Source organism: Sinohyriopsis cumingii, unplaced genomic scaffold (genome assembly GCF_028554795.1).
Source record: "Sinohyriopsis cumingii isolate HCF-2022 unplaced genomic scaffold, ASM2855479v2 utg001176l, whole genome shotgun sequence".
Classification (NCBI taxonomy): Eukaryota; Metazoa; Mollusca; class Bivalvia; order Unionida; family Unionidae; genus Sinohyriopsis; species Sinohyriopsis cumingii.
Genome location: NW_028315968.1, coordinates 2,085,289 through 2,110,748, shown reverse-complemented (window position 1 = coordinate 2,110,748; position 25,460 = coordinate 2,085,289). Strand labels below are relative to the sequence as shown.

At 35.0% G+C, this 25,460-nt stretch overlaps 1 protein-coding gene across 1 annotated transcript in view; it reads right to left on the bottom strand.

Annotated features, from left to right (window-relative positions):
• The window catches only part of LOC149772766 (solute carrier family 2, facilitated glucose transporter member 1-like), a 61,223-nt gene extending 38,604 nt beyond the window's left edge, over positions 1-22,619 (bottom strand). Inside the window, exons 1-3 of the mRNA XM_089947336.1 lie at positions 22,521-22,619; positions 12,608-12,706; positions 7,702-7,862 (exon numbers count right to left, since the gene is read on the bottom strand). Of these exons, the coding sequence (XP_089803462.1) occupies positions 7,702-7,862; positions 12,608-12,706; positions 22,521-22,541 (281 nt within the window). The 5' untranslated portion in view covers positions 22,542-22,619. The remainder of the gene's footprint in view (positions 1-7,701; positions 7,863-12,607; positions 12,707-22,520) is intronic.
• Between the last annotated feature and the right edge of the window lie 2,841 nt (positions 22,620-25,460).

Below are 25,460 nucleotides of genomic sequence, written 5' to 3'. Positions count from 1 at the left end.
GAATTTTATATACAGTTGTAATGAAAGTAAATCCTTTAGTAAAATATGTTTCTCCCAGAATTCCCGATCACATCAACATTAGGAATATAAGCCCTACTACCTCCAGAAGCCAACCCTCCCAAAGACAAAAATACATCTTTCAGTCTCTAATATATAAAGGGCAATAACTCTTACTCACTACCTCCCCTTGCCAGCTATACCGGTTAAGCTCAGTGTAAATGGATGCTTGCATTGCGGAGAGACTAGGAGGGTATTAAAGTAATGTGATCAGGTAAGTATTGTAGGAGAAACATAATTTACTAAAAAATTTGCTTTCTCATTCAAATACATTCTCCGACAACATTAGGGGAATAAATAGGTAATAGGTAGATGGAATGTTGAGCATTAAATGTATACCCCAGGTAACCTCTGAGGTGAGAATATTGGAATCCCATACCCCAGGTAACCTCTGAGGGAAGAATATTGGATTCCCATACCCCAGGTAACGTCTGAAGGGGGAGAATACTGGATTCCCGGTTAACCCACTCTCCTAATTTTCAGCAGCATAACTGGTGGCAATGTGGATTATGTCTGGAAAGAAGAAATAATGAGATCTTCTTACCACATAACATTTTCAAGCAAATCCACCAAAAACTGCACGTGGAATTCATCCAGAGGTTGTGCTGATGTCAAATGAATCTGTGTGACTGAGACTGGGTCTACCAAATTCTGGATGTATCATTGTGGAGTCAAATCTTGAAGATTAAAAACTCAAGAAGGTTGATTGTGCATGCAGACCACCTCAACAAATTCTTTGATATAATTTTTACAGTCAAAGGCAATACTTGTACATATTGCTTTTATTTCAAGAGCAGAGGTCTTCATCAAGTGACTCTGTTCTAGTGATAAGTCAGAGTGCACTGTATGTATTGTCCACTTCAGCCATGATGAGAGGCTGGAGGGTTTAACTGGGAGATAGAGGCATCTTCGAGACCCACAAATTGGCTCAGTTCGCTTAAGGTAAAGTCTGAGTGCATATACTGGGTCCTGTCTGAATGCCTCCTGGGATGTGTCAATACAGCAGAGAGGACAAGTGATGATTTGTTTGATTGCCCACTGATGGCAACCTATTACTGGCAATGAAACCTGGATGGGCCATCAGCCATCTGATTGAAACTGTACTTAGGATGGGTCAACATGTAATTAAAGGACTCAGAATGCTGAAGCTAACACTATCAGGAAACAGGTTTTGTGTGGAAGGAACTTCAAAGAAGTCCCGGCTAAAGGCTTAAACTTTGTTGTTTAAATTCAGTCAAGTCAGAACCCTGTAAAGATTCCACTTAGGGAACAAGGTGAGTAATTTAGACCTATGTAAGTCAAATTTGGAAAACTAATCAGAGAGATCTTTCTTATTATTACCAATATCCTCCCTGACATGATGATGGAATGTGTCCAATATCATAGAATGGTATGACATTATTTGTTCGATATCATAGAATGGTATGACGGAATGTGTCAGATATCAAAGAATGGTATGACAGAATTTGTCCGATATCATAGAATGGTATAATGAAATGTGTCTGATATCATAGAATGGCATGACGGAATGTGTCCAATATCATAGAATGGTATGAGAGAATGTGTCCGATATAGAATGGCATGACAGAATTTGTCTGATATCATAGAATGACCTGACGGAATGTGTCTGATATCACAGAATGGCATGACGGAATGTGTCTGATAACATACTATGGCATGACTAAATATGCCCAATATCACAGAATGGTATGACGGAATGTGTCTGATATCATAGAATGGCATGATGAAATGTGTCCAATATCACATAATGGTATGACAGAATGTGTCCAATATCATAGAATGGCATGACAGAATGTGTCTGATATCATAGAATGGTATGACAGAACGTGTCTAATATCACAGAATGGTATGACAGAATGTGTCTGATATCATATAATGGTATGACGGAATGTGTCTAATATCATAGAATGGTATGACAGAATGTGTCTGATAACAGAATGGTATGACAGAATGCGTTTGATATCATAAAATGGTATGGCGGAATGTGTCATATATCATAGAATGATAGCTTTAATAGTAAACAGAGCCAACTTTTCTCCTTAAACAGCCCAAGGAAAAAGTTAGCTACTTGTGTGAAAGGTGCTGAAAGGGACAATATTTCTGACTTTGTGCCAATCCCTGAAAATGCATCACTTCCATTCATAGGCCTTTAAAATGGAGGGCTGTCTAGCCTGTGCAATTCATTTCATGACTGAAGGGTTGAATTGTTTTACCCAAAGGCTGTTCTGACACGAGTCAAACGTGAAGGAGAAAGAATTCTGGGCAAGGATGGAACATGTGGGTCTAAGGCTGTTTGAGATGATTTGGCTTGGCCAGAATCTTCCTGGATAGATCTATCACTAGATCGGGAAGATTGCTGATCCAGGGTTTGTCCTAGCAGAGAGGAGCAATGTGAATCACTGTGCATTTATTTCTGTATAACTTTTGGAACTAAGATCGTTGAGGGATAGGCAAAGGCCCACATACCCTCCCAAATGAGAGAACGAGCACTGATGGACCAAGCCTTGGGATTTGGTACTGGGGAAACAAAGGGGCAGTTTGTGATTCTACCTGTTTGCAAAAAGATCAATCATTGGATGCCCCATAGCTGGAAAATCTAATGCAAGACTGACGGGTGGAGGACCAATTTTGTATGAAGAATATGTCCTCTCCTTGACAAAGAAATGGCCAAGAAATCAAGTCTGCTGGGAACTTGTCTGATCTGGATGTCAATATTGTATTCTGCACACCAACAGCGAAATTCTCAGACCATAATGCAGAGTTTAGGTGATTTGGTAACACCCTATTTGAAGAGATACATCACTACCACTGAGTAGTCTGCCATAATGAGTACAAAATTGTTATGAAGATGGTTGCTCTAAAACTGAAAGGCTTTGAAGATGGCATTCATCTCCATGAGATTGACATGGAGACCTACATCCACCGGACTCCATTGGTCCATGGCAGTGTTGAAGTCCAGGAACAGATGGGCTCCCCACCCCAGGAACTTATGCATGTATATGCTGTCACATCAGGTGGTGGCTGTTTGAGTGGTATTCCTGACTCTGCAAGATCACTGATTCAGACCACCTGAGGGTGGGGAGGACATACCCAGTTCCAGTGGGTGAAAACTTCCACACCCAGAGATTGATGAACTGTTTGATGCATAAAGATCGAACTTACAATATGTCTTTGGAGAATGTCATCCAAATATGCTGCAGTGGAAGTAGATTATGTTGTACAGAATAGAAAGAAGATGGATTTGATTAGTTTTGTAAAGGTTCAATGATATGTTTAAGCTGAAAGGGAGAGCATGAAACGAATAACAAGTTCTTCAGTAAATGACCAGTAGGAATTTCTGTCACAGCGAATGGATGGGAATGTGAAAATATGTACATGTCAGATTAAGAATGATCACAAATTCGTATGAATGGATGAAAAGGCAGACTGATCTTGCTGTCTCCATCTTAATTTTTGGTGTACGGATAAAATGATTTAAATGACTGTGATCAATGATTGGTCTGAGTTTGCTTTGGCCTTTCTAACCAGAAAAAGCCCTGAAGATTGTGGATTCTGAACAAACTCCACCATTTGCTTCTTGATAAATGTCCTGATCTCTTGTTGTAAGGTGAACTCTTTACCAAGTCAGATGGCACTTCTAACAGGAATGGAGAGGACAAAAGAGGAGGGGGTAGCAAAATGAGATATGAAGTCCCTCTGATACAAATTGGATCACCCACTCATCTTGTAGGAAGAGATCAATCCAATGTTGTTTGAAAAACAAGAGTCTGGTACTTCCCAGATAGTTGTCTGTGAGAGTGGAGGCTTGGGGGTAGAGAAATTTGGTTTCCTATCTCCACAATGACTGCCTCTGTGACTTACCAACAGATTGTCTCCATGTGTAGGTTGCGATTGTGGTTGTTTTTCTGGGTTGAGAAGTGAAAGATCCTGTATCCACTCATCCCCTGTCATCACATTTCTAAGGGAGAGTGGGTGATGATCTATAACGTGATTGTTGTGTAGAAAGATGGAGGGGCAGTTCCTGGGTTGCCTGTCTCTGTACTTCCTCTATCTTGAGACCAAAGACTGAAGGGAGTGGTTCACAGTGACAGTGCATGATGAGGCCTGAGAGAGGTAAAGCATTAGCATGCACCCCATTGCACATTATCCAAATTGGTGGAAGCCTTCACCATTCACCATAAATCAGCAAGAAATTGGCAGTGATAAAATGAAATAAATTTCTTCTATAGCTGCTTTAAAGCTATACTCAGTCCTCTCCATGGTGGGATCTGAGTGTGAGCTTGCATTAGGTTTATCCCTACTCTCAGTGTGTGGGTAATCCTGGTTGTAATCAAGATCTACATCCGTATAATGCATACCCTGTGGGTAAGCCATAAGTAAATAGCCATATCTGAAGGATGTAGTTGTCGGACCAGTATGGACAGCCTGTCTAAATAAAAATCTGTTGGATACTGGAGTTGGTCGTATGGCTGGTAGTGTAGATGGTGGCATTACCAGAGAAGAGGTAAAACTATATGAATGGATGGATATAGGATCCTTGATCAATTCAACATTCCATGGTTTTACTTGATGAGGAAGGTATGCTACAGCATGGAAACGATATGGTCACTGAACGATATGGATCGTGGGCAGATGGCTGGACGGTGCAGTTGGTAACTGGTATGGCATCAAACTGAGGTATGGCTAGGCAGTATGCTCATTGATAAACAATATGCACCTGGTCTTACATGCCCGAAGGCCATGATCAGAGTTGTGCCATGCTCAGAGTTATGCCATGCTCAGAGTTATGCCCACTAGGCTGCATAGAATTGGGTGGAAATTCTTCCCCCATTGCATTGAAATCCTTGGCTAGGAGAGATGATGCCAGGATGGGAAAGAGTTGGCCCAAACTAATCAGCTCTGTTGTTGCCTGTTGTACCAAATGATGCACTTGTAACTACAGTGACGGTGAAGAAGTTGCAGCTCCTTCCAATCCTCCTGAAGTAACAGTAGCAGCAGGTAACGTTCAACATTTCTTCCTTAATTTTGGGGATGTCATCAAACTGGTCACAGACTCTGTATTAGGACACTCAATACAACAATACTTTCAGACTTTGATTTTCTCCATCGCTCCTTGTTCCTTGAACGTTTCCTTAGTACTGTCAACCATGTACTATCAGACCAATCAACACACATGATATATGTAGCTGTACACTTGGCACAGGGGATGCATGGATCATGTGAATCCTCAATGTCCTTGAATTTTTGCCATTTTGTACACTTCATCATCATTGTTATGTTCTGAAAAGGCAAGGAATTAAGGAAAAGAAAAAAAATAATAATAGTAATAGTTAACAACATTAACAATGTCAGAGACACCTGCTATGCTAGGGTTGTTAAATAAATAGCATGCTCAAACATACATCTTTCTATTACAATATAGCCATGAGAACCATGCGTTCAGAGAATGTAGAGACTAAGTCCACACATGTGAAGAAATTTCACATAAATATGGTTGAAATTTAAGAAATGAAGTAATCAGTCTGAAAAAAAATGTAATCTTAATATATGGCTGAATATAGCATGAATCCAACTGGTTTTGGGGAAGTGAAGTAAACAATGTCTGTTCAGTTCACAGTGAAAGCATTAAACTGGTACCTGCTGTGTGACAAGGGGAGGTAATGAGCAAGAGTTATTACCCTTTGTCTGTTTATCTTGGAAAGAAAGATGAATTTTCATCATTGGGAGGGCTGGATTCAGGAGGTAGTAGGGTTTATATTCCTAAAATTAATGTGATAGGGGAATGTATTTGAAAAAGAAACTATACTGCTCGCAGAAAGACCACTACAAATAATTTTTATTTCAAGATCACTTCATTATAAAACTGCCAAAACAGATGTCAAAATATCATGTGGATTTGTATAAGCAGAGAAAACAAGCTGACTTGCATGTGGGTCATTACAGTGTCATGATAATTTCATTTAACCAATTAACCCATGGAGCGGAAATTATTCAGCAATATTATATGAGGTTTATTCATCAACAGACCTGCGCCTATTTATATACAGCTATAGCAATGTGAATGGACATCATCACAACCCATGTTGGTATGTAGCAAGGGTGAATAAGTGTTGTGAGGGTGTCAAAGTGATGACACTGAAATGCCAGACTCTACTGAAGAAAGAAAGAACAGAAAAATTAAAGTTGGAGTAAACTTCCATTTTAAGAGAACACTCCCCAACTTGGTTAAAGGTAGAAAGCTTCCAAAATGTTTGTATGTGGATTCTGAGGCCTCTCTGTCTGATTTGGTGCCAACTACTGTATCAAGGGGAGATTACTCTAACTGCCACCGAAGTGGGCAGATAACCTTTAGCTCTTTACCTAAAAAGTTCTAACCTGGGAGGGCTGCATCTGCGAGGTAGTAGTAGTTCTCCTGAGGTATTGTGTGAAGGTATTATGATCTGATAACATATTTGAAAAAGACATTCAAATTTGCAGCTGTGGTAGCTATATTGGTCGTAAGATCTGCATCAAGTAAACAAAATATGAGAACCCCATGTCAACATGACCATCCATTCAAAAGGAGTACTGATAATAAAATTTCATAATTTTCAAAAGAATAGCAGCCATATTGAAAGCTGATTGGTACCATTTTAAGTTAAAACAAACAAAATATCAAAAAATTTCTACTGGACTGCAACATTAATGTATCTTTCCACTAAAGAAGAGTTGCAATAACAAGATTCTATTGACAGTAGCTAAATTGGATGTCGGAACGTCAGAATTTCCATTTAATGTAAAACTCAATATTGAAAGAAGTCATTTGGTGAAAACCTCCGATATGACCATACATATAGGAAAAGTAGCAATTCAATTTTCAAAATAGGCATTGTGGTAACTGTATTGATCAGCACCATGTTCACTTCGGACCAACCAAACATAATATGAAATCTTTTGATAAAAACACCACATCAGTATGACTTTCCATTCTGAAGAAAAAGTGATGAAAAGATTTTCAAGATGGCTGCTGTGGTGGTCATATTGGCACCATTTTATTCAGGACCAAACATACCTCATAAGGACTCTTCTGATGCGGCTTACTAGTTGATGTGACTTTCCAGTCAAAAGGAGACATGATGATAAGGTTTTCAAGAATGGCTTCTGTGGTGGCCCTAATGGAAATCAGATCAACCTCATTTTCATTTGGAGTACCAACTAGACACTATAACGAGTCTTTTATTAAAAACACATGCTGATATCATTTTCCGTTCAGGAGAAGTAGAGACAAACAAGATTTTCAAGATGGCCAATATGGTGACCATATTAGATGTCTGAGCATTTTCATTCAGGACCAACTAGACACTGGGATGAATGTGTGTGTAAAGTTTCATAGCAAGTTTCTAACTAGTTCTGAAGAAGTAGCTTAACAAATATTTGTGAATGGACGGAAGGATATCAGACAACAGGCTAACACATTCTGATTTAGGACTGGAATAGCACAATATTTAAAAAGACAAAAAAAGGTGTGAAAAAAGCATGAGCAAAGTTTGGAACTCTCAAAACTGTGGTGGGAGTCATAAAAAAATGCCCTGACACATAAAGTTATGGGACTCCCAATTCAATGATTATGTTCATCAAACTAACCTTCCAAATCTGTTTGCCCAATAGCCAGCACTGACACCTCCAAACATGCCTCCAACTGCAAAAATTGACACTGTGATTGCCCACAAAACTGTCAAAGTGCTGTCTGGCATACTGGCACCAGTTCTATTCTGACAGGTCTCATTATAAAAAGATTTGATTACCTATGAAAAGGAAAGGTAAAACAAAAGCTTGAGGGTAATCACAATTACAAAAATTACCTCTATGAAGCATGTAAATCGCTCCAGTAAGACATCAATCACCATGCAGAAAAATAAATTCATAGTAAAGTTATCTTGTTAGAAGTTTTGGCTAATTTACTAAAGTTTCCTTTTGCAGTTTGTTATTTTTCAAGCAAACTTTCAATCAATCAGCATTACATAGCCACTACTGAGCTTACCTGCCATTAAACCACATATATAAATACACACTTTGTCAGGCAATAAAATACACCAACCAATATTTAAAAAAAAACATTTGTTATATCATGCCAAAGCAGAGGTACGATAAAGAATTAAGAATTAAAGAATACCCATGATGATGTTTTTCCTTCCTTTTTTAAAACCCCCAAAATAATTTAATTAAAATCTGCTTCATTGTCCTCCCACAGAAGCCACATTATACGGTGTGAAAGTTAAAAGCTTTGAGTAATCTTGAGAGACAGCTATTATTAGAAGCATATTTCATGCATGATTAATTACCTTGATTAGCCACAACAGCTGAGGCCTCATATGAAAAGTATGCAGTCCAGTCTAATTCCTATATTCAACCATATACACAATACAAAATTATTTCTCTTTCTCCAGTCACTATGGCCAAGTGGTCTAAAGCGCTCTTCATTACGGATCACTGCCATCTCACCTCTGTCTGCGGCGGTTCGAGTCTAAGATTCAGCCAATGTGGGCATGTGAGAAAGCTTGCCAGTAGCTTCTCGTGGGTCAGTGGTTCTTTCCAGGGTTTTCCGGGTTCTTCTTCCACCATTAATACTGGCTGCCATGTATAGCCTATCGTGTGCTGAAAAATGGCATTAAACCCCACAACAACAACAACCAGTCACTATGACTTTGACTTTTGACCTTTGGCCTATGAAATTCATAAGATTCTTCCTTATACCATAAAGAAATCTTCTACAAAGCTAGGCAACTGTAGATGATGAGAAACTTAAGCTATATTGAAAAAACCACCACGTGGCAAAAAAAAGTAAAATTCTGATACAAAAATAAAGTTCTGGCAAGAAAGATTTACAAACTTTTGATTGGAATATTTCAAAATAAAAATTCTGAATCTGTCAACAGAATTTTGAGCCACCAGGCTGCCCTTTTTAATACAGCATGTTTACAACATTTAGTGTCTTCAGGCTGGCAAATATTGATCAAAATCAAAATAAATAAGTCTCCATTTATACAAGTCAGTTAGTGATCTTTTCACAGTGATGTGATTTCTGGACACATTAGCTTTATCTTTTAGAAATTAAAGCTCCCTACGAATGACAATGAAGGAACAATGAGAATTTAATAAACTAGTCTGTATGTTCCATCTGAATGATTATTTGCCTTTTTTTAAAAATACAAATGATACTGAAAACTTATGTGAATTTATCTTGACATATGCTCACATCTTTAATTTTAAGATCCTATTCTAGCTTTAAAAACCATGTGGGTCCTAATATTAAATCATCTTTTCTATAAACAGCACACATTATATTTTGCAGGTCTAACTCTTAAGGCAATTAACATGAAGTACCAATCAACAGATTTATTTTTGATTAATTTTTTGCACGTGTTACTTACTATATGACTTCAACATAATTAACAATATTTATATAAATATTATAAATATTTAAATGAAAATTAAATATCTTCGAAATAGAAGCAGCATGGTGTAATTTTTATAATTTCTATTTATAATTTTATTTGTATTCTTCTTTTGCTTGAACACTAAACAAAATGGCATGAGGATGGTATGAAATCAAATCCTGTCTTGCTTGTATCAAGGCATTTTTATGCATAGTATGGGACATATTATAAATGGGGCATATAGCAAATTTAATAAATCCATGGGTATCATTTTGCAGCACTATTCTGATGAGATTGCGCTGACTTTATTACCACAGTGTCATTGACTGTGTCTGTGCTCAATGTCAGTCTCCACATAAATAATACCACAAGTTTCCAATTTGATAGTGTTTGGCAAGTTACCAGTCACTTGGATATCATACATAATGAATTGCTAAACTGTTGTTGTTGTTGTTGTTATAGGGTTTAACGCCATTTTTCAGCACATGATAGGCTATACATGGCGGCCAGTATTAATGGTGGAGGAAGAACCCGGGAAAATCCTGGGGAAAAACCACCGACCCACGAGAAGCTACTGGCAAGCTTTCTCACATATGCTAAACTTTTGTAGTTTCACCAATATGGTGAAAAGAAACAATGCTCACATAGGAGCATTCAAGTTAAAAGTTATGATCAATCATGTGAATTTAAAATTTCTGATCATTTAGAAATTCTCGAGTCCTCACTGTCTGGGTCTTTGTTTTTATTTGTACATGGCTACTTCCTTAAATTTATAATTAGTTTTATTATTCTCCCTTTTTCCTAACTAAAAAAATATATTTATTTTGCATCTATGAAAAATTACATGAAATATAGTAGGTAACCAATGTCAAGACCATTAGATTTCAAATTATTTTTTTTATTTACTATTTATCATAACTTAAAAAAATAATTTTTTGAATGTGTGAACAATTACATGAAATGCAGTAAGTAGCCAATATCATCACCATTTGAAAATATTTATAAAATTATAATCAAAAGATGATACTTTCAGATCCTGGCTCAGAAAAGATGCCATTAAAGTTACACACATCCATCTCACTTGCACCATCATCTGAACCATATCGATTAAAGCCATGTAATTAGTATTAGAAATTTGATATTTTCCATGAAAAGCATAAAATAAATATTATTGAAAAGAGTAACAAAGTTGAAAATCATTATTATTCAAAGACTTATATCTCTCTCTCTTTCTCTCTGTGTCATGAGTGTGTTGCCATCTCTGATATAAGATTTTTTAAATATTTATTGTTTGACGAAGAAAAAGGAAACTCTTCTCACCATTGATTATAGTTGGCTCCCTGAATTTTCATCATGATCTGTGATGTTGGATTATGAGATACATTTAACTCAAATATCAGTGATGTTGGAACATGAGATACACATGTTTATCTCAAATATCTGTGATGTTGGATTATGAGATACATTTATCTCAAATATATGTCATGTTGGATTAAAAGATACATTTATCTCAAATATCCGTCTTCACTGCTTACTGTAGTGTGAATTTCATTTTGTACAATTCACAATAAACACTTCCTCATTTGATATCCAGATTGTTTTATGTAGGTTTTTGCAAAATTTTAATGAAAATAATCAGCTATACATTGTCTGTCCTGCACACAAAGTATTGTCATCACTCTCTCCCACATGTTGTGAATTAAATATATGGAGTTCCTGTTCGAATCCATTTAAATATATTATCTTACAATAATAGTTAAGAACATCTTCATTAACAATGGCACTTTAATATGCCCATGAAGAGAACCATATTGAACTCTAAAAAATCATACATCACATTTTTCCATAGCTGCTGCATATGGGACTTCCTTATCCAATACCTGCCATTGTTTATATAGGTTTTATTAGAAAAAAATGCATCTATTATGACTTTATAACAATAGATTTGCATGTTTTCATGAGCAGTGCTATAATTCATTGTACTATATTATTATTTGATGGATAGCCGATAGTGAAATTATTAGTTCTGGATATTCTGTTTCCATGATGTTTAGACTACACAAACCTAATCATTTAGTCCCCAATCTTTCATTCCTAATTTTTGCTGTTTATTCTCTCCTTGATTCTCATTTCATTTCATGTTCTTCCAACTGTCATTAAATGAAAATATTAACAAATTGTACTTTCATTTTAAGTGTAGCTGATAGCGAAATCATTAGTACTGTATTCTTTGTTGGTAAGACTGTATCTACTCAATCATTTATCCCCTGATTTTCCATTCTTTTTTCTTCCCTCCTTCTTTCTTATGGTTAAATTTGTCCCCTTTCAATCATGGTTAAATAAAAATAGTGAAAATCAGTTTAAGTAACTGCTCTTCCTCTTCCTCCCCCATCTCTCTCTCTCTCTCTCTCTCTCTCTCTCTCTCTCTCTCTCTCTCTCTCATATGATTAATACATACATTTCCAAAGATACTTTTATTACAATTAGCAGCACTTTCAATAGACTCCAATCAATAGACTTCAATCAGGTTTGCTTTCAAGTTTTCCTGTGATGAGCAAATATCAATTTTGTCAACTTTACATGCAAAGATTTTATCAAGTTTTTTTGAAATATATTAAAATTTTAATAATCAAAAATGTATTAAAAAATTGTTACTTTTGATATCATAATTAAATTGCTTATGGAGCTCGAACAATGAGACAATTTAATTACCATTTAATATAATTTATCAAGTAAAGTGCAATCACGGAATGACTTGTCTTACAAAACAAAAACTTCCTAGTTGTGGCAGCATATAATATAAACCAAAGGATTCAGCTATACTTGCTACTTGCATCTATTTTGCAATGTATTTTTTAGCACATGGAGATTTGTAACAGGTGACCATGTCCATTCTCAGCAACATAGCTTTATGAGAATGCATGCTGTATGAGATAATTCATCCTGACCCACGATTTTCCTTTCCACCCCAATGCTAATTCATTGTAAAATAAACAACTGTACATGCAATACTGTATGTCCAATCATCATTTTGTGATTTTTTTTATTCCTTTTTTTAAAAGTGCTCATGTCTCATTTTTAGAGTTTTAAACAGCTCTGATGAACCAATTTACCTTTGCTGGTGCATTCACAACCCCAGTGTTGTAACCAAACTGAAACGATGATCCAAGGATACAGGCAAGAATGGCCAGGGCAAGGTTTGCAGTAAAGTCCTGAAATATAAGGATTAATTTTATCATTAGATTTGATAAACAGAATCGGATTCAGGTAAAACCTTAATTAGAGGGTATTTCAATGTAAAACAGACCTACTCATAAAGGACAGCCTTCAGGTGATCACTTGTAAAATACTGGAATAATTAACTTTTAAACAATTTTTATTTTTATATAGTTTTTCATTTCACTAATTAAAAATCACTTAAATATTTATGCATTTTCTTGTCACATTCTTTAATGAATATCTATCCCAAAGTAATTACAAAGAAAAAGTATGGGAAAAAAGTATCCCCTCAATGATAATCAGTAAAATAACAGTTGAGTCATTAACAAATTTTTTCATATTTGCAAAGGTTGAAGATCAGAGACTCCTCTTATCAAATACAAATGGAAAAATGATATGCAGGTGTGTGATTATTGTATGTACAAGACAATTATCAAAATGCATATAGATCAGGCTTTATAAGTTGGTGATTACTTTATATACAAAACAATTATTGAGATCACATTCATTTTCTGCAACCAAAAGCCCCTGTAGCCAATTAATGGTACTTGTAGGTAGTAAACTGAAAAAGATTTTCCAAAAGTTTTTAATGCTTTTAATTGATTTTATAATTGTTATTGCTATTAGTAAAATTAAATAACCACTTTTCTATGAAATACTTAATAAGGGACAAAATTAAATAACCACTTTTCTATGCAATACTTAATAAGGGATAAAATTAAATAACCACTTTTCTATGCAATACTTAATAAGGGACAAAATTAAATAACCACTTTTCTATGCAATACTTAATAAGGGACAAAATTAAATAACCACTTTTCTATGCAATACTTAATAAGGGACAAAATTAAATAACCACTTTTCTATGCAATACTTAATAAGGGATAAAATTAAATAACCACTTTTCTATGCAATACTTAATAAGGGACAAAATTAAATAACCACTTTTCTATGCAATACTTAATAAGGGACAAAATTAAATAACCACTTTTCTATGCAATACTTAATAAGGGACAAAATTAAATAACCACTTTTCTATGCAATACTTAATAAGGGACAAAATTAAATAACCACTTTTATATGCAATACTTAATAGGGGATGAAATTAAATAACCACTTTTCTATGCAATACTTAATAAGGGATAAAATTAAATAACCACTTTTCTATGCAATACTTAATAAGGGACAAAATTAAATAACCACTTTTCTATGCAATACTTAATAAGGGACAAAATTAAATAACCACTTTTCTATGCAATACTTAATAGGGGATGAAATTAAATAACCACTTTTCTATGCAATACTTAATAAGGGATAAAATTAAATAACCACTTTTCTATGCAATACTTAATAAGGGATAAAATTAAATAACCACTTTTCTATGCAATACTTAATAAGGGACAAAATTAAATAACCACTTTTCTATGCAATACTTAATAAGGGATAAAATTAAATAACCACTTTTATATGCAATACTTAATAGGGGATAAAATTAAATAACCACTTTTCTATGCAATACTTAATAAGGGATAAAATTAAATAACCACTTTTCTATGCAATACTTAATAGGGGATAAAATTAAATAACCACTTTTCTATGCAATACTTAATAAGGGATAAAATTAAATAACCACTTTTCTATGCAATACTTAATAAGGGATAAAATTAAATAACCACTTTTCTATGCAATACTTAATAAGGGACAAAATTAAATAACCACTTTTCTATGCAATACTTAATAAGGGACAAAATTAAATAACCACTTTTATATGCAATACTTAATAGGGGATAAAATTAAATAACCACTTTTCTATGCAATACTTAATAAGGGATAAAATTAAATAACCACTTTTCTATGCAATACTTAATAAGGGATAAAATTAAATAACCACTTTTCTATGCAATACTTAATAAGGGATAAAATTAAATAACCACTTTTCTATGCAATACTTAATAAGGGATAAAATTAAATAACCACTTTTCTATGCAATACTTAATAAGGGACAAAATTAAATAACCACTTTTCTATGCAATACTTAATAAGGGACAAAATTAAATAACCACTTTTCTATGCAATACTTAATAGGGGATAAAATTAAATAACCACTTTTCTATGCCATACTTAATAAGGGATAAAATTAAATAACCACTTTTCTATGCAATACTTAATAAGGGATAAAATTAAATAACCACTTTTCTATGCAATACTTAATAAGGGATAAAATTAAATAACCACTTTTCTATGCAATACTTAATAAGGGATAAAATTAAAAAACCAGTTTATGTTTACATCCCATCTTTCAAAAAAGTCACAGTCCTAAGATACATCAAGGTAAGAAGTGATGCCATCATGATGACATCACAATCCTAAGATACACCAAGGTAAGAAATGATGCCATCATGATGACATCACAATCCTAAGATACACCAAGGTAAGAAATGATGCCATCATGATGACATCACAATCCTAAGATACACCAAGGTAAGAAGTGATGCCATCATGATGACATCACAATCCTAAGATACACCAAGGTAAGAAGTGATGCCATCATGATGACATCACAATCCTAAGATACACCAAGGTAAGAAGTGATGCCATCATAATGACATCATAATATAAATAATGATCATGACATTTCAAGTTGACACTGATTTTACTAAAAGCAGACTACATTAAGCATTAACATACTTCTGAGATGTACATTGTTGTTGTTGGTTTGAAACCATCTTTTTCAGTATATGACTGGCTATCATGGTGGCCATTATACCTAGTTGACGACAAACCTGGGAAAACCATAGGAAAAGCCAATGACCTACTTATTGTACAACTTTCTCATACACCCACACTGGCTAAGCATGCGACACAAACCCACATAGGAGAGACATAAGTGATCTATAAAGGCAAGAGTCTTAGACCATGCAGCCCCCTGTGAGCTATATGCATATAAACATATGTACATTATGTTATTTGTGTCAAAGTCCTTTTAAATGCAAAATGTGCAGTTATGAACTTGACCTACTTAATTCCCAAAGACTAAAAATGGTCATAATACAGTGATCCCTCACTATAATGACACTCTTATACGGAGGTTATCATTATGAAACCCATTCTACTAAATCAGATTCAATTTTATCACTTCATACATTTTTTATCACTTAAATTTAGTGCTAGACTATACACTCACAAGTCGAGTCAAACAGCCAACTATAAAGATCCTGACCTGCAATAGCATAAAGTGGCTACATGTTGTTTGTTTTATTGATTATTCCTAACAAACTGCATAGACCCATATCTACCTGAGCATTATGCAATGGCAGATCTGGGTCTGTACAGTTTGCAGTTAACATGACAAAAAAGTGGCTGAAGGTGGATTTGACCAGTGAGCAAAAGGTTGTACATGCCTGTCCTAAGAGCCTTCCATCCACAAAGTGTGGTCCAGATCTGTCAGGTAGAACTAGAATTATTGTGCACAAGCCATTATTATTCTTTACTTCAGTGACCTTGACCTTTGAACATTCTGCTCAAATTCAATTACTAATCCATGTGCAAGCCATTCAAAAGGTCTGGAACCATATTGTTTGACAACTTAAGTTATTGTAAAGAAATTAAATTGGAAACAGATGGATGTACAGATGTACAAACATCAAAAAATAAAAGCTTATGATATTCATATAGAAACATGGAAAATAGACAAGAAGAATGAATGGAATGAACTGAACTGAATAGATTAAATTGTATAGCTAAAATGAAATATGGATGCCCTCATGGGATTCAGATATTTTGTTGTTTAAAATGGAGAGAGAGAGAGAGAGAGAGAGAGAGAGAGAGAGATTATTTCACTTACGAACATCTTATAACAAGAGTTATACAATAAGCTTTTGCCCTTGACTTGAAACCACTGTGTGTTTAAAATAAATTGGGTACCATTGTGGGACTTAAGTGTTTAGTCATTTACCACTTGTCATGCCATTGTAACAATGAAGGGATATCAGGCAGGATGTGCATATTTAAAATCTAAGCCACAAAAATCATGGAGGAAAACTCAGATTAAAATAATTTTATTTTTCTCAGAAATTAAGCTTTTGGTAATAGGCAGATGCATTACATTCCTTCAATTGAGTGTTACTGGAAAAAATCTTTTTTTCTCACTGCATATAAAATTGCTTCATAATATTGATTTGAATCAGTTAATAGATAAATCAGGCCATTCATGGACTTCAAAAATCAATTATCACATAACTTTCTAGATTAGTGTCATTTTGATTGCTGTACCATCCAATGGGTGCAGATCTCAATATCCTCTACCTTAATTAATAGTGTTTAAAAAATTTCAGTTAGTTTTCAGTTACATTTTGTTACCTTTTTTTCACAACTCTGGTCATGAAAAATACTCATTTTCAGTAAACAGGAATAGCTGTTAAAACTGATATTTGATATAAACGATATTTTGTAGTTTATCATATTCAAGTTCATCAGTACATGAATAAATAAATCAAGATATTGGAGGTTGAGCAACAAACAGATATACTGGTATCAAACTGTCTTCTAGTTCTTGGTATCTGTACACTTTAAAACAATGATCTTAACAAATTTACTCACATGTATCAGGAAATTTCAAAATGTTTATCATACAATGGATACTTGCATATGAAATGCAAAGATAACATAGATCTGGAATTTAATATATATCACTCTGTAGCTGGAATAAATAGTAGATCGAGACAAATTTAGTGGTTCTGTTAAATCTTCACTTTTCCTTTAAACACTGACCGGAAACAACTGAATATATACTAGCCATTGGACTACTGAAATTATTACAGTAAAACCTGTCTTGAAAGACCACTTATGTGAAAAACCTGTCTTGAGAGACCTTGTTCTCAATGCACAGATTTATTTATTATATAGTGTTATATCCTGTTATTAGAGATGGCATATCTTGAGAGACCATAATATTTTGGCAGAAGGGGTCATCTTTCAACTGTAAAATTATTGGTCTGACAGGACATACTAGCTCTCAGAGATAATATCAATTGAAGGTGCAAGTGTTTGTGGCTGGATTAATACATATAAACTTAAAATTGGACACATGGCTCGAAATTAATGATAGTCTGCTAGCCTGAAGCTAATAAAGTCAATATTCACTTTTTGAAAATAGATTTAAGAGAAGTTCCAAATGTACAGCACCTATGCAGTCCCTAAAACAGTTGGCCTCCTGACTGGAAAGGAAAGTGACTTGGAATTTTAGCTTGTACTGCATCAATTTTATCCATCCTGCTTTTTGTTGTTGTTGTAGGGTTTAACGCCATTTTTCAGCACATGATAGGCTATACATGGCAGCCAGTATTAATGGTGGAGGAAGAACTTGGGAAAACCCTGGAAAGAACCACCGACCCACAAGAAGCTACTGGCAAGCTTTCTCACATACCCATATTGGCTGAATCCGAGACTTGAACCCAAGCAGACAGAGGTGAGATGGCAGTGATCCGTAACGGAGAGCGCTTTAGACCACTCGGCCACTCGGGGCCCCTATCCATCCTGCACACTGCCCATGGTAGTGTATCAGCCTAAAATGGCACCAATTCAACTGAAACTGCAGCTTGAAAAAGTGACCCCTCATAAATGCAAGTGAATCAGTGGAATTTCCAAATCATGATAGGCATTTGAAAATGTTAGATGTTTAGGTAATAAGTTAACTCTGTCACACAAGAGTACATTTAAAAACAAAACTTGTAGACATAGCATCTAAAGAAATCCTTCAAGTCTTTCTTGTAGGCCCAGCATACAAGAAGACCCAGTACACAACAAATAAATATAGGTAGCACCCTGCAAAAGCTGATTTGTCTTTTTAATTATTGTGTCAATCAGGTGTGAAACTTAACTGTCATGGCAGCGGTGTGACATGTTGCTGTTAATTTTACTTCACACAGTACATGCCCCTTCAGCAAAGCTTTTGAACTTTAAAGAAGCAGCTTCCAAAAACCGATTGTCTGTGACTAGGTGGAAGCTACACATTATACCAAATTGACATTAAAATTAAATAAATATGGAATCTGCTCTCATTCAGTCAGTTGTAGGTCACTGTTGTGTTAAATGATGGACCATGTCTCTAAGTCATCACCAAAGTCAATAATTGCTACCAACAGTACATGAACCAAATATGACGAAGAATAGACATTAGAAATAAACTGTCTTAAGAGAAAAAATGATCACAAGAAGGTACTGCAAGTCAGAACTGGATATGAGACATAAACATATTATCCAAAACTGGATTTTTGGATGGAATGTAGCTACTTTAGGTAGAATAATAAATTCAGCATTGCAGGCCATAAACTCCACAAAGTGATCATTGCCATAAAAAATCATTGATGCGGTGGGCACCTACATGCTCACTAATTCTTTTCCATTGACCCATGGCCACTTTATAGCCTGAGCAAAGCCAAGAACCATGATTTGCTGTGTGTTGTATAAACCTTAACCTTGATGACAATGACACCATTGCTTATGAATCACTGCTTGTATACATGGCAAGGCAAAAAGCCAAGGTCCAGCATGGTAAAGTCACCTTGAGTCAGCTGGGTTTCAATTTCATTATCCTGCACAATATGCCCTGATGGGGTCACTCTCTAAATAGATGTCAATGAGAGCTTGTTATTCTTATATGTTTTAGTTACTTAACATACATGTCATAAGAAATTGAAAATGTACTTACTTTCATCTTCACCCTTACTCTGACAAAGATGTCCATGGAGTCAGCTGATCTTATCGACAAACATAACGTGGACCATTTTATTGTTGAAATTAAAATAACATGCAAACTTCATCGTTGAAAAGTACATCTTTTTGCCCTTTGCATGTTAATACAAATTATGAGACCAATAGTTTTTACATGACAGGGATACTGCCATGATGTCAGATCTGAAGGCAGAATTGCAGAGGTTATGAACTAATAATAAATAACCAGTTAAATTTTATTTTATTGTTTAAATGCTGTAACTCACTAATTGCTTCCTAAGATTCTGCATTTTAAAAATTCATTCAACCCATCAATATTGTGCACACAATACATTTATTATCATTTTGTCTTTCAATGTCATGCAAATCAACTAGACAGCATGAATAAAGCAATCAGACTAATCTGTGCAACAGTGTCAATATGGGCTACCAGCTTTGTCAGATATCCATAAAAATGTGACCCCTAGTTCTGAGGCAGAACACTTGTCATGTTGTCACTTTTGTAAGTAGCAAGAGGTGCATTGTGCCGATTACCAATATCAGGACAAATGTCTCATACTGTATTGCTGCCTGGACTGCAGTTGTCCGATGGTGGCACAGAGGAGCTCTACCCAACATCATAGCTATAATAAGTATCAGACTTCACGCCTTGTACTGTAGGACAATCTGGACCTTAAGAACAAAGGCAGGGTACATTCCCAAGTGACAGAATGTAACTTAAGTAGACAAAGTTTAAATGTAAATATTCATTTCTCTTTTATAAAGTTGCTTTAAATAGTATATTCACGTCATCATTCTTAAAAGAGAAAATGCAAGACTGACTTTGACACGAACTATTAGATGGAAATGACAGACTTTGATAGTACATATAAACTTAAGGATTGATAGATGAAATGAAACAGAGCAGTTATATATTTGACTTAAAGAATGTAGTACATATAAATACAAAATAAAGGTGCTTATATTTACACTATAGTGTGATCGCAGCGCAGAACTTGCAAAAAATAAAGCACTGAGCCGAACATAACCTCTATTTCTCAATTTTTCAGTCTTGCCCACAGCTACCTTCCAACCTGAAACAATATAACCAAAGTAAGACACGCGTCCGCAACCCTCTGTATTTCCAACGCTGCTAGTGTGTCCTTTTTTCATTTCCTAATGTCCATCTTGCATCAGCCATAATCAAAATTGGATAATTTTTTAAACATCTCAGCAGATCTCATTCAATTCATGACATATTGGACAAAATTCAACACATGTCCGTTTTCAATTATTTAACAAACTATGTACTGCTCTGGTGGCCTAAGTGGTTAGACTGTCAACCTCAGTTGTGGGAGATCATGGGTTTGAACCTCAGCCAAGTCATATCAAAGACTTATAAAAATGGCACCAGCATCTGCCTTGTTTGGCACTCATCATGGTTAGTATTAGGACTGGTCAACCTAGTGTCAGGATAATGTGACTGGGTGGGACATGATGCTACGTGTCTGCAGCATGATGCCCTAGTGTTAGATATCACTATAAACTGCAAAACTGCAGACATCATTGCAACAGGACTCATATTGTTAAAGCTTCATTAAATATCCGAAACACACATTCACCTTAACCATTTCTTCGCTTTATATTGTCTGCATCTGTTCATTGTTGAATTTTATGAACTTGTTCTGAACTTACTTTTTGGTAAATGGCAAAATACAAGACAATCCATACGCTAATGGCAACTTCCAGTACAGTACTATCTGAAATCGGCCAAAAAGTGTCAAAATAGCTCAAATATGTAATGAAATAAATTAAGTCTCATGACGGTTTGAAAACTTTCATATTCTTAATTACAACTGGCATAGGTTGTCCATTAGGAAATGAAAATAGGACACACTATCAGTGTTAGAAATACTGTGGGATGGAGATTTGTGTCTTCCATTGTGTTATATTGTTACAGGTTGGAACACCCACCCACCCACTCTCTATCTGTTGACCAAGCCCTTCAGATATGTAAAGCCCTATTTGGCCTATATCTCAAGGGTCAAACATGTTAACACACACATCATGACACCACTTAAGTAGTAGGTCATTGACCTGTCCCTATCATAAATATCATAGTCAAAGTTTTACATTGTAATGTAACTGACTAATGTCTAGAATTTGCAAGTGTTTACCAGGGTTCCTGGGGCCCCGAGTGGCAGAGTGGTCTAAAGCGCTTTCCGTTACAGATCACTGCCATCTCACCTCTGTCTGCATAGGTTCGAGTCTTGGATTTGACCAATGTGGGTATGTGAGAAAGCTTGCCAGCAGCTTCTCGAGGGTTGGTGGTTCTTTCCGGGTTCTTCCTCCACCATTAATACTGGCCACCATATATAGCCTATCGTGTGCTGAAAAATGTGTTAAACCATACAACAACAACAACAACAACAACAACCAGGGTTCCTGCAATCTTTAAAAAATGTAATTCCATTACTTTTCTAAAACTTCTCCAAGACCTTTTTACCAATTTCAAGAGTAAAACTACATTAATGTACGACGTCTAATACTTACCAAACACATAAATTTAACACAAAACATATTTTACAGCTGACTCTGGGCATACTTCATCCTATCCGATAAGCCATTCTCTTTTGAGTGCCGTGAGTACAAGTCAGGTAGGTTCGTAAAACTTTTGCATCGAAAATGCGACTAGATAATGCATAATAACCAAATTCCATGACTTTTCCAAAACTCTGAATGACTTGTGAAAATTCCAAAACTTTTTATGGCCCTTGCAATGCTTTTCTGTAATTTACAAACGTTTCTAGGATTTTCATGACTGCTGGAACCCTGGTTTACTGATGTTTCTTTACAAATTGACGAATAAATACGGTACAAAAATCTATTTAAAAAATGGTCATACTATCCTATCACTATGGCACCGCATTTAAGTCAAAATCGAATCTGAATTTATATACAGCAGTCGTAAACTTTTAACCAATGCAAAAGCCTCAAAACCAGGACCGTGTCATTCGTACCTAAGAATGTCCTGCTTAAAATGCCCACTGTACGAAGAAATCATTCCTACTTATATATAAAACTTAGACAATGTACCCTTTTCTTCTCTGTCTTCATTATAACATCCACGTGATCTACTTCGCAATTAACTGAAAATTTTTTGTCTAATAAAGCTTCAGATTCACTGGTCTCCTCCATTTTGAACAAAAAGAGTCACATGATGTTTCAATTGGACCGGCACAGCTACCAGACAAAAATATACAGTCAAGAGTATGGGCAGCCGTCGCCGCCAAAATTACATTAATTAAATGATCTAGTATGAAATCAAATGATTTAACCTAGCAAATGAAATGATCAATCCAGATTCCAAATGATGTGTTGTCACATGAAATGATTTAACGAACAAAACCGAATGATGCATTTAGATTTCAAATGACGTGGTATTAAATGAAATGATGTAGAGTGAAATGAAATTATTTAACCCATCAAACGGAATGATGAATTCAGATTCCAAATGATGTTGTGTGATATGAAATGATGTAGCATGAAATGAAATGATTGAACCCCAAAAACGAAATAATGAATTCAGATTTCAAATGATATGGCGTTAAATGAAATGATCTGGCATTAAATAAAATGATTTAAAGAACAAAACGGAATGATGATATATGCTTCCAAATGACGTGCTATTAAATAAAATGATGTAGTCTAAAATGAAATGATTTAACTCAACAAATGAAATCATGAATTTAAATTCCAAATGATCTGGTATTAAATAAAATGATTTAAAGAACAAAACGGATTGATGAAATCTGCTTCCAAATGACATATTATTAAATGAAATTACGTAGTATGAAATGAAATGATTTAACTCAACAAATGAAATGATGAATTCAGATTCCAATTGATGTGGTATTAAATTAAATGATTTAAAGAACAAAACGTATTGATGAAATCTGCTTCCAAATGACGTAGTATTAAATGAAATTATGTAGTCTAGAATTAAATGATTTAACCCCAAAAATGAAATGATGTATTCAGATTCCAAATGATCTGGCATTAGTTGAAATGGTCTGAAGAACAGATTGGAATGATCAGCTCATATTCCAAATGATGTGGTATTAAATGAAATGTATGGAATGTAAACGGTCTGATCAAAGTGTAAATCAGCTAGCGTAAATCCAAACAAACACAGGGGGGCGCTGTTAGGCAGACTTACAATCGACAGGCGTATTTACAAAATTCGGCTGAGAATTTTGCAGACGACATTTAACAGCTAAGGTTAGTGTTTCTTCTCATTTGATATAAACAAGAACAATGTTTTCCAACCAGGATAAAGTGACTATCCACATTAATGAATGTCTGTGTATTTTATTTTAAAATCTGCCTTGTACTGCACGAATTTTCAATGCTTTATCTCAGCTAGATCTATCAGCTAAGGAGATTAAATCTTCATCGTATTTGATCAATGGTAATTACCAGGTTTAATGACTTAACGTAGCATACGCACTAAACCAACAATTTGTTGTCCGCAACTTTTTGTATGTCTTATGTTACCGGCCATACGTACATAGACATTATTCGTCCATGTTCTGTAGGTAAGAAATCTTCTTTTTCCTCCATTTAATCTAGTTTGCATTAACATATTACTGTTGTGTTTTTTTTTTCCATTTAGTTTTCCTTTTATTAGAAATCATGATTCGCGACTCTTAGTGCATTTGAAACACCACACTCCTTTCCAAATGTATTGAAAATGGGGGGGGGGGGCTTAGTCATACATTTTGAAAGACTAATACGTGAACAATAAACAGTTGCCTTCTTGGAGTGTTTATGGCGAAGAAGAAGCACAGATCATGCTTGAATAAACCCGAAATTTAGCTAATGATGTATGAAAATAACAACGAAAGGCGATGGATTCTATCAAATTTTTAAAAATAACATAAAACAGCATCACCGATTTGTAAGTGATACCCTTAGGGTAATACATCAACGTTAATAAATCGTCATATGTGTGTTCTAGTATAGATCAAAACTTTCGTTGCTTTCTCCCCGAAAAGGGATTGAAATTTTCCATCAGGCGGACGTGATGGAAAAAATGTTTGTTAAAGTGGATATTGTCATCAGTCTGTCGTCATGTCCATATTGAGATCGTCTAGGGGAAGAGATGTCATTTTTGTTTATTTATTGTCATTAGTTCTCAAATGGACGGTTGCAGAATTCTTTCATTAAATCTCATTGGCGTGCCACTTCTGAGTGGCTTGTTCACTGTAGAGTCCTGCTTCCGTTTACTATTATGTCACAAATTGTTTTATTTCTTTATTTCTATATTTTACCATTTAAATACTAAGGTATTTACATATGTAGCTAAACTATGGGCTGCTGTTCCACAAACACAGCTTGATATGTGTATTAGATGTGGGAATGTTTATACAGACTTGATACTTCATTGTTGTATTAGTTGTCCTTATATGTCGAACTTTCGAAATTCTTTCTGGGATTTCCTTACTGATAAATTTCCCCTGAGCCTGCACATTACGTTATTTAATGCAGAAGATGAGCTGCAACTACAATATCTTTTAGGTAAAAGGTTACCATCAGGAGTAATCGACAAAGAAAACTCCAAGCTATTCGTCCTGTATGCAGCATACTTTGTCATGCAGTGTGCAGCTATCTTCTGTAAATAAGGTACTGAAACTTGCAACTTATGAGTTGATGAACACTTTGTTGATTGATATTGTGTAAGAATTTGTATTCCAATATAGAATTTTTTTTTTTTTTCTTTTTTTTTTTTTTTTTTTTTTTAATATTTATTGATTGTATTCAGATGATTTATTCTTATATCATGTAATCTTCCATGGAAGGAAATAAAGATGATGATGATGATGATCTCTAGAAATCGGCCCCACATATTTTAAAAAATATATCCAGTGATGGAATGGATCCATAGATAGAAATTCTCCAAGAGGCGATTAAATCAAACTTCTCGAAGTACAGTATATGTAGGTAAAAACTATTGATGCAATCGATAGCCATTAA